Raw genomic sequence first — 13,276 nt, 5'->3', positions numbered from 1 at the left:
GTTTCAGAAAAGAATGTCTGGATAGAGGTTAAAAGTTGGAGTTTATGACCACATGGGCAGCAAATGAGGCCATAACACGGGCAAGGCTGCCCAGAGAAGCAGGGGTCTGGGAGGGCAAATGCCGAGAAACCCCAGCACTGAACCAAAGCTGTCCTGACCTCAGGAGCAGAGGAGAAAACAGCGAACAGGAGGAGAATCCACAGGGATCTGCATTGTGGAGAGACACAAAGAGTATTTCGGGAAGAAACAGTAGAGCAAAATGCTGCTGGGAGGTCAAACACAATGAGGATGCAAACTCGTCCGTCAGGCAGACGCACATGGAGATCTTTCGCAGCCACAGCCAGAGCTGTTTGGATGGACTGATGAGACCGCAGGCCCGACTGCCGTGCTTTCAGGCAAGAGGGGTAGGGGGAAATGTAGAAGGAGACCACAGACAAGTCTGTGGAGGTGTTTGATAATAAGGAGAGAAGAGAGAGAGAATAGGGAAGTGAGTTGTTCAGTATCTGAATGTTTTCTTAAAAGCTTGGTCAAGTCATACTGAATGCATATTCCAAGAGCACTCTTTGGCCCCAGATTTTTTCATGGCACTGAAAAAATTTGTGAATAGGGAAGTGAGTTGTTCTCAAAAAACAAACTTTGTTTTTAATAACAAGAAAGTTGAGTTTAAAAGCTAATGGGTAGGGGGTGTGTGTGTGTGGCGGGGTGGGGGTTGGGGGCGGTGGTTTGTCCCGGTGACTTAGTGGTAAAGAATCCTCCTGCCAATGCAGAAGACGTGAGTTCGATTCCTGGTCCAAGAAGATCCCACATCCCCGGGGACAGTGAATCCCAGGCACCACAGCCGCTGAAGCCCAAGTGCCAAGAGTCGTGCTCCACAGCAAGAGAAGCCACTGCTGTGAAAAGCCCGAGCACAGCAATTAGAGAGAAGCCCCAGCCCACTGTAACCAGAGGAAGCCTGAGTGCAGCAACAGGGACCCAGCATAGCCATAAACAAATAAAAATAAAATTTAAAAAAAGCTAGTGGGAAGGATCCAGGCTTAGGGAGAGATTATTATGGAATAAGACAAAGGGAAAGTAACTGGAACATAATGTACTCATCAATTCCTAGCTAGTTCCTTTCTGAACCACAGATACACTGTTTGATGTGGCCAAGATAGGATGATCACCTTCTAAAATAGTAAGGGACTTGCCTGGTGGTCCAGTGGATAAGACTGCCTGCTTCCAATGCAGGAGGCCCGGGCTGGATCCCCGGTCAGGGAATTAGACCCCACATGGCACAACGAAGAGTCCACAAGGCACAACTAAGACCCGGCGCAGCCAAATAAATATATATTTTTTTAAGTCATAATTTTTAAGTCATTTCTAAAAAACATAAAATAGTAATATGGATATGGAGAGTTCCCTGGTGGTCCAGTGGTGCTGTGGCCCAGGTTCAGTCAGAGAAGATCCTACAAGCTGAGCAGCACAGCTAAAAAAAGTTTTTTAAAAGAAATAGAATAGTAATACAATGATCCTAATAAGGCCACCTTTTGTGGCGGATACCTCCTGTAGGGAGCATATAAATGATTTCAACCTACTACACACTCTATTGGATCTTCTTAGCACCTGATTTAAAATGCAGGGCAATCTGGGTGCTCCTACAGGTATTCATGCTACAGAATTGGTGTAAAAGTGAGATCGAGGGGACCTTCAAAAACTCGTAATTGTAATGGAGGTGCCATGAAAAAATCTGGGGCCAAAGAGTGCTTTTGGAATATGCATTCAGTACGACTTGACCAAGCTTTTAAGAAAACATTCAGATACTGAACAAAAGAGAACTGAACTACCTATACGATGACATATAGGAAGAGACAGGCTTGCTTTTAAGAGATTCCAAGGTTTGTGACCCAAACAAATACTCCTATCATCAGAGTTTTCTTCAACAAAACCACCTTCAGTGAATTATACTGTATGAATAAATAAGCAACTAGCATGTCAGAACTCGAGGACTCTTGTTCTGCTAAGTAGGAAGAAAGATTTAGATATACACACATATGTATGTGTATTTAATGATGATATTTAACTATTTATACATATTTAAGTTTATTATAACTTATTAGCACAAATTCAGAAGAGAATGGCTACCTCGTTGTTTAGGGGCTAAGTCTTGCGACTCCTTTGCGAACCCACAGAACTGTAGCCCACCAGGCTCCTCTGTCCATGGGATTTCCCAGGCAAGAATATTGCAGTGAGTTGCCATTGCCTTCTCCAGGGGATCTTCCAGACCCAGGAATTGAACCCAAGTCTCCTGCATTGGCAGGCGGATTCTTTACCAGTGAGCCACTAGGAAGCCCGAACAGTCTATAAAAGGAACTCCTCACACCAGAAAGTCCAGGGTCATAGAATGATGAAAAAACTCAGAAAAGATGGTCCTTTGTGGTAGAAACCATGGGAGGAGGATGGAATCATAAGCTAAGCTAGTGTAATCGTAAGCTATGTGAGAGTTTCAAAGGAAGCCTGGGAGATTACAGATCGACCTGTCTCCGAACACAGGACCTCTTGAAACGTTCTTCCAACCTAGCCTCCACTGAGCTCACGGGCAGGATATTACTCACGCATGGTGTGCACGGTGTCACACCAGCAATCCTGTGCATGCGCGTTAAGTCATGTCTGACTCGTTGTGACCCTGTGGCCTACAGTCTGCCAGGCTCCTCGTCCATGGGATTCTTCAGGCAAAAATACCGGAGTGGGTTGCCATGCCCTCCTCCAGAGGATCTTTGCAACCCAGGGATCAAACCCAGGTCTCTTATGTCTCCTGGATTGGCAGATGGGTTCTTTACCACTAGCACCACCTGGGAAGTTCTTAGAAGGCAGCGAAATTCCAGAAGTGACACCAATTCTTCTGTAAGTACAAACCCTGAAATGCACCATGATGGTTGATAGGCTGGAGCCAGTTGGCTGTAGCACTGTGGTGTCTTGAGCTGATCAAGGTGAAGGTTTTCTGATGACTTTCACACCAGAAGGAGCGGCCTGACTGTACACTAAGCTTGGGTACAGCTGAAGGGCTTTATACATGGGTTACTCGTCATCACCGCAGAACGTGACCTCACCCTTTGGGTTGAGCCCCTGCAGGCTTATTATAACCTGTAGTGATAAACAAGTCATCCACGACACCTTGTTACATTCAACACTCAAATTCTTTAAAAAAAATTATTTTAGCAATGACTAAATTCATGGAATAACACATTAGTGATCATCTTAGGGCAATTCGCTGCAATCATGCTGTCCTAGTTGTGTGAAGAAATTGGTTTGGTATGATTAGAAGAACATTTGTCTGGGGGTCGAGAAGGTCCTAGCTCGGTCACCACTACCTTGACATGTGACCTACCCAATATATATCACTTAATCTAGGGGAAGAGCTTCCCTGGTGGCTCAGTGGTGAAGAATCTGCCTGCCAACGTAGAAGACTAAGAGACCCGGGTTCATTCTCTGTGTCGGGAAGATCCCCTGGAGCAGGAAATGGCAACCTGCTCCAGTATTCTCGCCTGGAAAATCCCATAGACGGAGAAGCCTGGTGAGGCTACAGTTCATGGGGTCACAAAGAGTCAGACAGAACTTAGCAACTAAACAACTACAACAATCTAGGGGAAGGTGGCATTAGATAGAAGTATTAAGGTCCCTTTCAATTTAATCTTTTCTGTCCCCCACAGGGATTCTGAACTGTCCTCTTTTAATATCTTTCAGTTCAGTCACTCAGTCGTGTCCGACTCTTTGTGACACCAAGGACTGCAGCACGCCAGGCCTCCCTGTCCATCACCAACTCCCGGAGTTTACTCAAACTCATGTCCATTGCATCAGTGATGCCATCCAGCCATCTCCTCCTCTGTCGTCCCCTTCTCCTCCCGCCTTCAATCCTTCCCAGCATCAGGGTCTTTTCCAAAGAGTCAGTTCTTCACATCAGGTGGCCAAAGTATTGGAGCTTCAGCATCAGTCCTTCCAATGAATATTCAGGACTGACTTCCTTTAGGATTGACTGGTTGGATCTTCTTGCAGTCCAAGGGAGTCTCAAGAGTCTTCTCCAACATCACAGTTCAAAAGCATCAATTCTTCAACACTCAGCTTTCATTAGACTCTAACTTTCACATCCATACATGACTACTGGAAAAACCATAGCCTTGACTAGACAGACCTTTGTTGGCAAAGTAATGTCTCTGCTTTTTAATATGCTGTCTAGGTTGGTCATAGCTTTTCTTCCAAGGAGGAAGTGTATTTTAATTTCATGGCTGCAATCATCATCTGCAGTGATTTTGGAGCCCCCCAAAATAAAGTCAGCCACTGTTTCCACTGTTTCCCCATCTATTTGCCATGAAGTGATGGGGCCGGATGCCTTGATCTTAGTTTTCTGAATGTTGAGTTTTAAGCCAACTTTTTCACTCTCCTCTTTCACTTTCATCAAGAGGCTCTTTAGTTCTTTTTCACTTTCTGCCATAAGGGTGGTATCCTCTGCATATATGTGATTATTGATATTTTTCCTGGCAATCTTGATTCCAGCTTGTGCTTCATCCAGGCTGGCATTTCTCATGATGTACTCTGCATATAAGTTCAATAAGCAGGGTGACAATATACAGCCTTGATGTACTCCTTTCCCAATTTGGAATCAGTCCATTGTTCCATGTTCAGTTCTATCTATTGCTTCTTGACCTGCATACAGATTTCTCAGGAGGCAGGTAAAGTGGTCTGGTATTCCCATCTCTTTAAGAATTTTCCTTGGTTTGTTGTGATCCACACAGTCAAAGCCTTTGCTGTAGTCAATAAAGCAGAAGTAGATGTTTTTCTGGAACTCTCTTGCTTTTTGATGATCCAACGAATGTTGGCAATTTGATCTCTGGTTCCTCTGCCTTTTCTAAATCCAGCTTGAACATTAATATCTTTAGATACTTCCAAAAGCATCATTTTTCACATTCACAAAATTGCTTCCTAAGCAACTGTCAGGACACAGTAAATAACATTAGGACATCACAGTGTTAGGACATTGTAAATAACATTATCGCTAGGTATACTGAGTTGAATACTGCCCTCTCAAAATCCATATCCACCTGGAATCTCAGAATACGACATTATTTGGAACTAAGGTCTCTGCAGATATAATTAGTTAAAAGGAGATAATACTGGATGAGGGTGAGCCCTTCATCCAGTGACTTATAAGAAGGTCATGTGAAGACACAGAGAGTAAGTCGATGTGCAGTTGTGGGCAGGGCAACTTCCCTGGCAGTCCAGTGGTTAAGATTCTGAGCTCCCAATGCAGGGGGCAAGGGGCTGACCCCTGGTAAAGGAACTAAGATCCCATATCCTGCACTGTATGACCAAAACATAAAAAGTAATAATAATTTAAAAAAATAACTCTTAATTAAAAAAAATAAAAAAGATGCGGGCAGGGACTGGAGTGACCCATCTACCAGGCAAGGAACTCCAAGGATTCCAGCAGTCCCACAGACTTTCAGGAACACATTTCTATTTAGGTTTTTTAGTTGCTTGCTTCATGTATCTATCTTACTAATTTCAGGAAGCAGAGTATGGACATCAAATTCTTCTATACGCTTAAGCCTGTCATTTAAACATAAGGTGCACTCATCGCGTCAACTGTTGAGAGTAATTTTATCCTGGTTAAGTGCCCAACTTTGGCTGTAGCATCCTGAGTGGCAGGAACTGCAATGCCGTCCCTCTTTCCTTCAATAGACCTTTCACAAAGTTTCCATGCCCAGGAAACAACACGGAAACACGTGGCCTCTGCCTTCAGGCAGATGACAGTCAGGTGAAGGAAACAGACCCGTAACCAAATGAGGCAACAGGCAGGATGGAAAGCCTTGAACAGAGGCAGGAAGGGCTCCTGACCAGCAGTGTGGGGTGAGGACAAAGCCCAGGCTCCAAGGCTCAGAGTCCCTAGCTCCACTAGGAGGTATTTCCTGGCTCAGTGAGCCGGGGAAGCATGTGAACTCTCTAGGCCTTAGTCTTATCCGAAAAATGTGAGTAACATCACCTACATCATAGAATTACTTTGAAGCTGTAATGAGGGAATATATGTAAAGCAGAGTGACTGATGGGGCTTCCCCAACGGCTCAGCAGGTAAACAGTCCGCCTGCTATGCAGGCAGTGAGGTTCGATTCCCGGGCTGGAAAGATCCCCTGAAGGAGGAAATGGTAATCCACTCCAGAATTCTTGCCTGGAAAATCCCACAGACAGAGGAGGCTGGCGGGTTACAGTCCAAAGGGTTTCAAAGAGTCAGACACGACTGAACACGTGCATGCAGAGTGCCTGGTACACAGTAATGCTCAATAAAGGTTTATTCTCTTTCCTTTTTCATTCCCTTGGATAAATGATACAAACTCGAAGACTATAATAACCACAAGAACTACCAAAACGGTAGCATCAAATCCATACATGGTCAATATCATTTATTTTTATAAAATAACCCTTATTCTGAATGCTCACCACTATACAGAGCAATCTTTTCCTCTTATCACAATCAAACTTCCTGTAACACATATATGAAATTCATCTTCAAAGAACAGAGATTTTATAAACTTGGGGCCTTGTTCAAAAACTTTCCAGTGACTGTGTATTTATCTTGGCAAGATTTTAATAAAACTTTTGGCTCCCTATCAGTTTGGGGGTTTTTTTTTTTAAGTTTTTTCTGTTGTTGGTTTATTTATTTATTTGGCTGCCCTGGGTCTTCCTTGCTGTGCATAGCCTTTCTCTAATTGCAGTACTCTGTCTTCTCATTGTGGTGGCCTCTCTTGGTTCAGAGCACAGACTCAAGGGTGCACAGGCTTAGTTGCCCTGAGGCATGTGGCATATTCCCAGATCAGGGATCGAACCCATTTCCCCTGCGTTGGCAGGCAGATTCCTAACCACTGGATGACCACAGAACTCCCTCCCTAACAGTTTGGATGAAGAAGGAAAAATATAAAGATGATATGAGTTTTACCACCCCCCCACCCCCCCCCCGCCCCATGCCATTCATTGTGCCTAAAACACCTTCTCCTTCCTATCTGTATCAGGCTCCATGGTGCCGCCCCAGACCGCTCTCCACTACTTTCTTCTGACCTCACCAGCTGCCACCGTCACGTTCACCAGTATAGTGCTACTGCTGCTGTAGTTTTTTTTACTTTGTGTTATTAATATTTATTTCATAACTGCACTTTTCATTCTGCCCCAAGCCGAACAAGCTCTTTGACATCAGGAGCCACATGTTAGAGCTGAGCAGAACGGTTTGCACACAGCTGATATTTACATATTTGTTGGCTGACTAGAATACACAAGGCATTATGACAGAAAAAATTTTAAAGTCCTACCTCATCAGGAATAGCAGTTAGCACAATCTGACTGACTTCTTTCAACATTAAAACAGAAGGCGTTTCTGAAAACTCAAATGCAGGATGAATTAAATTACTGGCAGAACTTCTTCCCCTGTAGAAGTTAGTTCCATTGTGAAAATCATTTTGAATAGCAAGAGAACTGTACAAATAAACTATCTCAGAATTTAAGCAGGTACTTATTACAACCAACTATATTAATATATACTATATGTACTTAGTCAACAACTTATTTAACAAATTATTCACTGAGTCCCTAATTTGTACTACAAAGAACCATACTAGCTAAGATCCAATGTGAGAGGAGATGGATTAAAGACTGGCCAGTTCCTTAGTGAACACTTTAATGGAAGAGACAGACTTGAAAACTTTTCACAAAGCAGGTTAAATAAGCAGTATGATATAACTAACCTACCGAGTATTGTGTGTGATAAATTTTAATTGGGAGGCCTCAGGAACCACTAGTCCAAGAAAAAAGGAAAAAAAGAAAGAGAGAAAAGATGACATTTGCACAAGACCTTGAGAGAGAACTGGGACTGTAGACCAAGACGGCGGAAGGAGGCTCTGGGCTACACGATCAGAAAGAACAAAAGCTATGGACATGAAAATAAACCCACCTTCAGTTTTGCTTCTCTCAGTAGGTGACCTAACTTGCTACTTCACGAGAAAAATAAAAGGTCACTCCTCTCTTATATCTCAAAACAGCCTCTGTCTTTCCCTACCTTAAAAATTAAAAGTCTCCCCACTCTTTCCCAAACCTAAATTCTCCACGTTGTTCTGGGCCCCCTAGGTGCTCGTCTGCTATCACATCTTGCTCTAGCACTCACCTTCTCTCTTGCCCTCTCCTTTTGTGGCCAAACTTTTGAAAGAATGGTCTCTCTTCTTGTTACCTCTATTTCATTTTTTTAAAATTTTGTTTATTTATTTGGCTGCTCTGGGTCTTAGTTGTAGCATGTGGGATCTAGCTCCCTGACCAGGGATCGAACCTGGGCCCCCTGCACTGGGAGCTCAGAGTCTTAGCCACTGGACCACCAGGGAAGGCCCTATTTCATTTTTTTAAAGATTGTGTTTAGTTTGGCTGTGCTCCGTCCGTGCTGTTGCTCAGGCTTTCCTCCGGCTGCGGTGAGTGGGAGCTCCTCTCTAGACGCGCTGTGCGGGCTTCTCACTGCAGTGGCTTCTCTTGCTGCACAGCGCAGGCTCCGCATGGGGCTTCAGTAGCTGTGGTTCCCTGGCTCTAGAGCACAGGCTCAATAGTTGGGCTCAGAGGCTTAGCTGCCCCGCAGCATGTGGGATTTTCCAGGATCAGGGATCAAACCTGTGTCTCCTCCTATATTAGCAGGCAGATTCTTTACCACTGAGCCACCAGGGAAGCCCTCTACTTCATTTTTAATACACTGCTCAGTTGCACAAGGTTAACTGCCTCTTCAATCTCTTTTATGCAGCAAAATAAAGTGAAATAACGATTTACTTTCTGTGTTTTAAAGTAAGTGAACCACTAGTATTTCTTCTAAAATATATTTGGTATATTTAGGATACAGAAAATTTATGGTCTCTGAAAAAAATTTCTCATGTCCAGCAAGTAAACTATTCAATAGGTGAGATTCTGTAAGCATTTTTAGTAAAGAACCTTGTATTGTAGTGATCAATGAGAATTCTGAACGTTAAACACCCTGTTCTCTCGCTATATTGTTCCCTAATACAGAACTCTTTACAATTCTTCACATGAAAACAGGCAGGGTATACAGTTCATCTTCTTCAGCAATATACAAGAGAGAATTTTAAGGAAATTATTTCATTCAAGCCGGAGTCTTAATCTTTCTTAGAAGACTGAGTAAGATGAGATTTGGTATCTTGACACCAAGCTGACACAACTAGGGAACCATTTTAGTCCAGTTCCTCACTATGATCCAGCTTTCTGGCAATTTCATTTACTAAAGGAATAATGATACAATAAATAGCCAGAACTCTCCAGAACTTACTTTGCTCACCTGTCTTGCCTTCAAAGCCAAATTTATCAGCACCCATCAATCCCCAATACTGATTTCACAAAATGCAGAGAATCTCTTCTATGCTATACACACAGAGAAGGCTTTTCACAGAGAGTGAGTGTCACACAGACTATTGCATGAATTGCTGGCGATAAATGGATCTCAGCTCATCTTTTCAGATTTTCTCTTGTGATGAAACTTCAGCTCACTGAACAATCCAATTATCTCTCCTTGCCTTTTAAAAGTAAATTTATACTGCACACACCACACTTGTTAAAAATGGCTCTCCTTAAAAAAGACAACAGTCTGTATCATGACCTTCAATTCCAACCTAAGGAACAGGGTTTACAGACCTCCCAAATGCATTAGATCTTATAGTACTTCTGTAAATATGTGGCAAAGGACTGATTATTATATGTAACAATACCATTAAAATATTGTTAAAATTTCCATAACAACCACCCAACAAATGTTTTCACTAAAGATCAAATAGCAAATGTCAGGCTCGCCTCTTCAGACCCCGAAGCGGGGCTGGGTCAAGACCAGAAAGGAAGACCCACATTCCATGTATCTAAATTTGTTAAAAGTTTTAAGTCAAGTTAAACTATTAGATATGGCCTCTTCCTCCAATCTAGACAAACATACCTTCAGCCACTTGGAGGCACAGGTATAAAGTCAGAATTTTTAGGCCCTTTGAAGTTCCCTGTCATAGTGTGGCGACAGGAGAGGGCCAACCCATGCTCTTTTCCACACCCAGTTCCACCGACACCTTGAGGGGCCTTGCCCACCCATGCGGACATCCTACCCACCTCAAACCACTGCCCCTGAACCACCCTTCAGGCTAAAAGCACACATTAGTTTTATCCTCCTCAGGACAGATCCAGGGAAAAGGCCCATGGAGGCCCTAGAAGCAGGCCCTAAGCTCTTTGGGGGCAGGAAGTTTCCACAGTCAAGTACCCAGAGCATGGGCGTGAGTGGAGTGAGGGCTGAGGCTGCACACAACCTCTGGCCCCTCAGATCCTTCATCTGGTGGGGAGGCGTGCCAGAGAGGGGTCCTCTAATTCCCAGGTCCCAAAGCAGGGCCTCTCTTGACCACGAGTAAAGACAATACTGGAGAATTTACCAGATCAGCCATCTTACTAGTTAATATACTAGTTGAAAATAAATATGTAAAACGATGATTAAGTCGTAAAACCTGAAATTCCAATCTCTGATCACTTCAGTTCCCTCAAGATCTCTAACCAATGGGTCTTATGTTTATCTGGGTCTACTCAACAGACTAAATCTAGGTCCTGTGCTTTCTTAACAAATTTGTACAAATGGATAGAATTCTATTCACATGTTAGAGGGCGGTAAAGAAGACCCCAAGGAGCAGGAGGAAGAAGGAGGTCAACATCAAGTATCAAAGTTGAGATCAGACACCCAGGTCTAGGAGAGCGTTTTCCTCATGTCCTGTTACTTACGTGGAGCCACATATGGCGCCATGCTTAACCATCTCATCAAAGCCGCCAGTATCACAGCTTCCTCTTGCCAACCCCCAGAACCAGGTAGTTCACCCCATGGCCTTGTAATGCCCCTATTCTAACCACCATGAAGGTGAACATGTATATCAAGCCGAATCTCATTGGCATTTGATACTGACGACACCTCTCCCTGCGCCTTACCAGTATTTGCTGCACTGCAATTTACACTTAACTTGGCAAGAAAATTAATTTGCTAATTTGAAAAAAAAAACACTAATAAATAATTTTCATCACAATACACATATACATACTCCACAGGAGGGGGAAGTATTTCAACTGGAAATCTTATTTATGGGTACTTACTGAGATTGTACCATTGTCTAGACCTATGGACAGTCTTCTTGTTTCCGGGTTAAAAGACATGCATGAACATGGAGCTGAAAGAAATGAACATGTTGATGAAATTAACAAAACGATGATGCTCGTGGATTCAGGAGTGACTGACTAGCTCAAAGCGTGTGGCTACTTTTCTCCCCCCACTATTTCCTGACAAACAGTTCATGGAACTCCCGCTCACAGAAAATAAAAACAGTAATTTTACAACCAACCCCGAGTTTTTCAGTTATCCTTTTAATGACTGTAACAAGTAAGACACAAACTGGACAGGTTCCAGGGGGCGTGGTCTTGCCTGTTCTGTCAGTACCAGTCTAAATTTGCTCAAGTAGATTGACAACATTGTGCTGGGTAAGCCTTCTGTCAACAATCTCTTCCATGAAAACCCCATCTTTAATGGAAATAATCCATTTTTGCCGAACTAGGGACACAAAAGAAAGACCTTATTTCCGGCCCCTCCTTGCCCTGCACACAAAAGAACAGAAATCTTTTTTTTTTTTTTTTTAATTCAGAACTGATTTGTGGCATGTGGATTAACAGAAGTCTTTTACTGCCAGTACTCAAAGCAGATGCAAGAGGCTGCCGATTCGGAAAAGGCTTGCAGGCTTTGTCTCAAGCCTCCAAGCAGCTCAGCACAGGGCCAGGCTTCAGAGAAAGGAAGTCAGATGAGTCAGTTCACCCAGACCTGGACAGGGCCTCCCTGCCAGGGGGGACTGACCCCCTTGCTACCACCACGCTTGAGTGAAGGGAGCAGGCTTGGAAACCCCAAACTGCCAGGTCAGTTTCCAGTTCCCAGCCTCTTTCTCTATGCTTACTGGTAAGAATGGGGGCCTTTTAACAACTTTATTTCATGTCAAAATGGTGTTCTACAAAGCTCAACATAACTTATACTCATTTTGCTTTTCTTTTCTTTATTTATTTTGGCTATACCACATGGCATATGGGATCTTAGTCCTTGAATCAGGGACCAAATCCGCTCACCCTCCACTGGAAGCTAGGAGTCTTAACCACTGGACCGCCACAGAAGTCCTCAACATAATTTTTCACAGTAGCCCTACAGGTCCTGAATTACCCATCATCAAAATCATAATCAACATCAAATATTTTTATTCATATTTTAAAGTTATGATTAGATGTCTTAACCAAGTTCACACAGGGTAAAAAAAAAGCTGAAGGAGGTTCAAAGACAGATTTCAAACATAGTCCTACTTTCAAACACCTTTAAACTATTTAAAAAAAAAAAAAAACACTTCAAGTTCTACTAACAGAACCACTTCATAAATACTCGGTAACATTTTTTTGATTCTCTATACAAGGGCCATGACCAACAACAACAAAATGCTCTGAACTGCAAAAACTACTTACTTTTTTCTAATTTTGAGACATGATATATTTAATAAATAGAAATATATACCCCCCCACACCAAACTTTCACCAATATAGCAAAATATCTTCTTTTTGTTTACCCACAAATTTAAACCAGATTCCCAAAAGAACACTGCTGGGAAAAAAGCAATCAATCAATATTTAATGTACTGCCCTAAGAAAGCCAGTCTTACTCATCTTTGGCCTATAAACTCTGTTACCGAAATCTCTACACACATGCTAAGATGCCAGGTCTCATAATCCCATAACATGAGTGCAGGATTAAAATTTAATGATTCCGTGGAAAACTATCATGTTAGCTGAAAAAGGCAAAAGAAAAGATTATACTGATTATAGTACTACATAAAGGAAACACACGTAAAAATACACATGGAAAAACTCAACACAGTTCTTATGTTTGAGTGACATGAGTATTTCTATAACATGGTCTTTGCTTATTATTTTGCTATTCTTGTTAAAATTTTTACATATCTAACAATTTATTATGATATAAGTATGCATATATGAAGCAAAATTGGACTGCAGTCCAAGTGGCTACATATAATAAAGAAAAATCTCATCACTCAGCTGCCTCCCTGACCATACAAAAGTATTTCCTATGTGACTTACTCGAAACTTCCTATCTGGTTATGTAATAATTAGAAAACCCACTGATCTCCGAATGCGATTTAAAAGACTTTTTTTTTCCCTCAATACT

At 42.6% G+C, this 13,276-nt stretch overlaps 1 protein-coding gene across 1 annotated transcript in view; it reads right to left on the bottom strand.

Annotated features, from left to right (window-relative positions):
* The window catches only part of WDFY2 (WD repeat and FYVE domain containing 2), a 184,045-nt gene that overhangs the window by 84,543 nt on the left and 86,226 nt on the right, over positions 1-13,276 (bottom strand). Inside the window, exon 3 of the mRNA XM_040266963.1 lies at positions 11,164-11,237. Within this exon, the coding sequence (XP_040122897.1) occupies positions 11,164-11,237 (74 nt within the window). The remainder of the gene's footprint in view (positions 1-11,163; positions 11,238-13,276) is intronic.

Source organism: Oryx dammah, unplaced genomic scaffold (genome assembly GCF_014754425.2).
Source record: "Oryx dammah isolate SB20612 unplaced genomic scaffold, SCBI_Odam_1.1 HiC_scaffold_24, whole genome shotgun sequence".
Taxonomy (NCBI): Eukaryota; Metazoa; Chordata; class Mammalia; order Artiodactyla; family Bovidae; genus Oryx; species Oryx dammah.
This window is presented reverse-complemented; position numbering and strand designations above follow the sequence as displayed.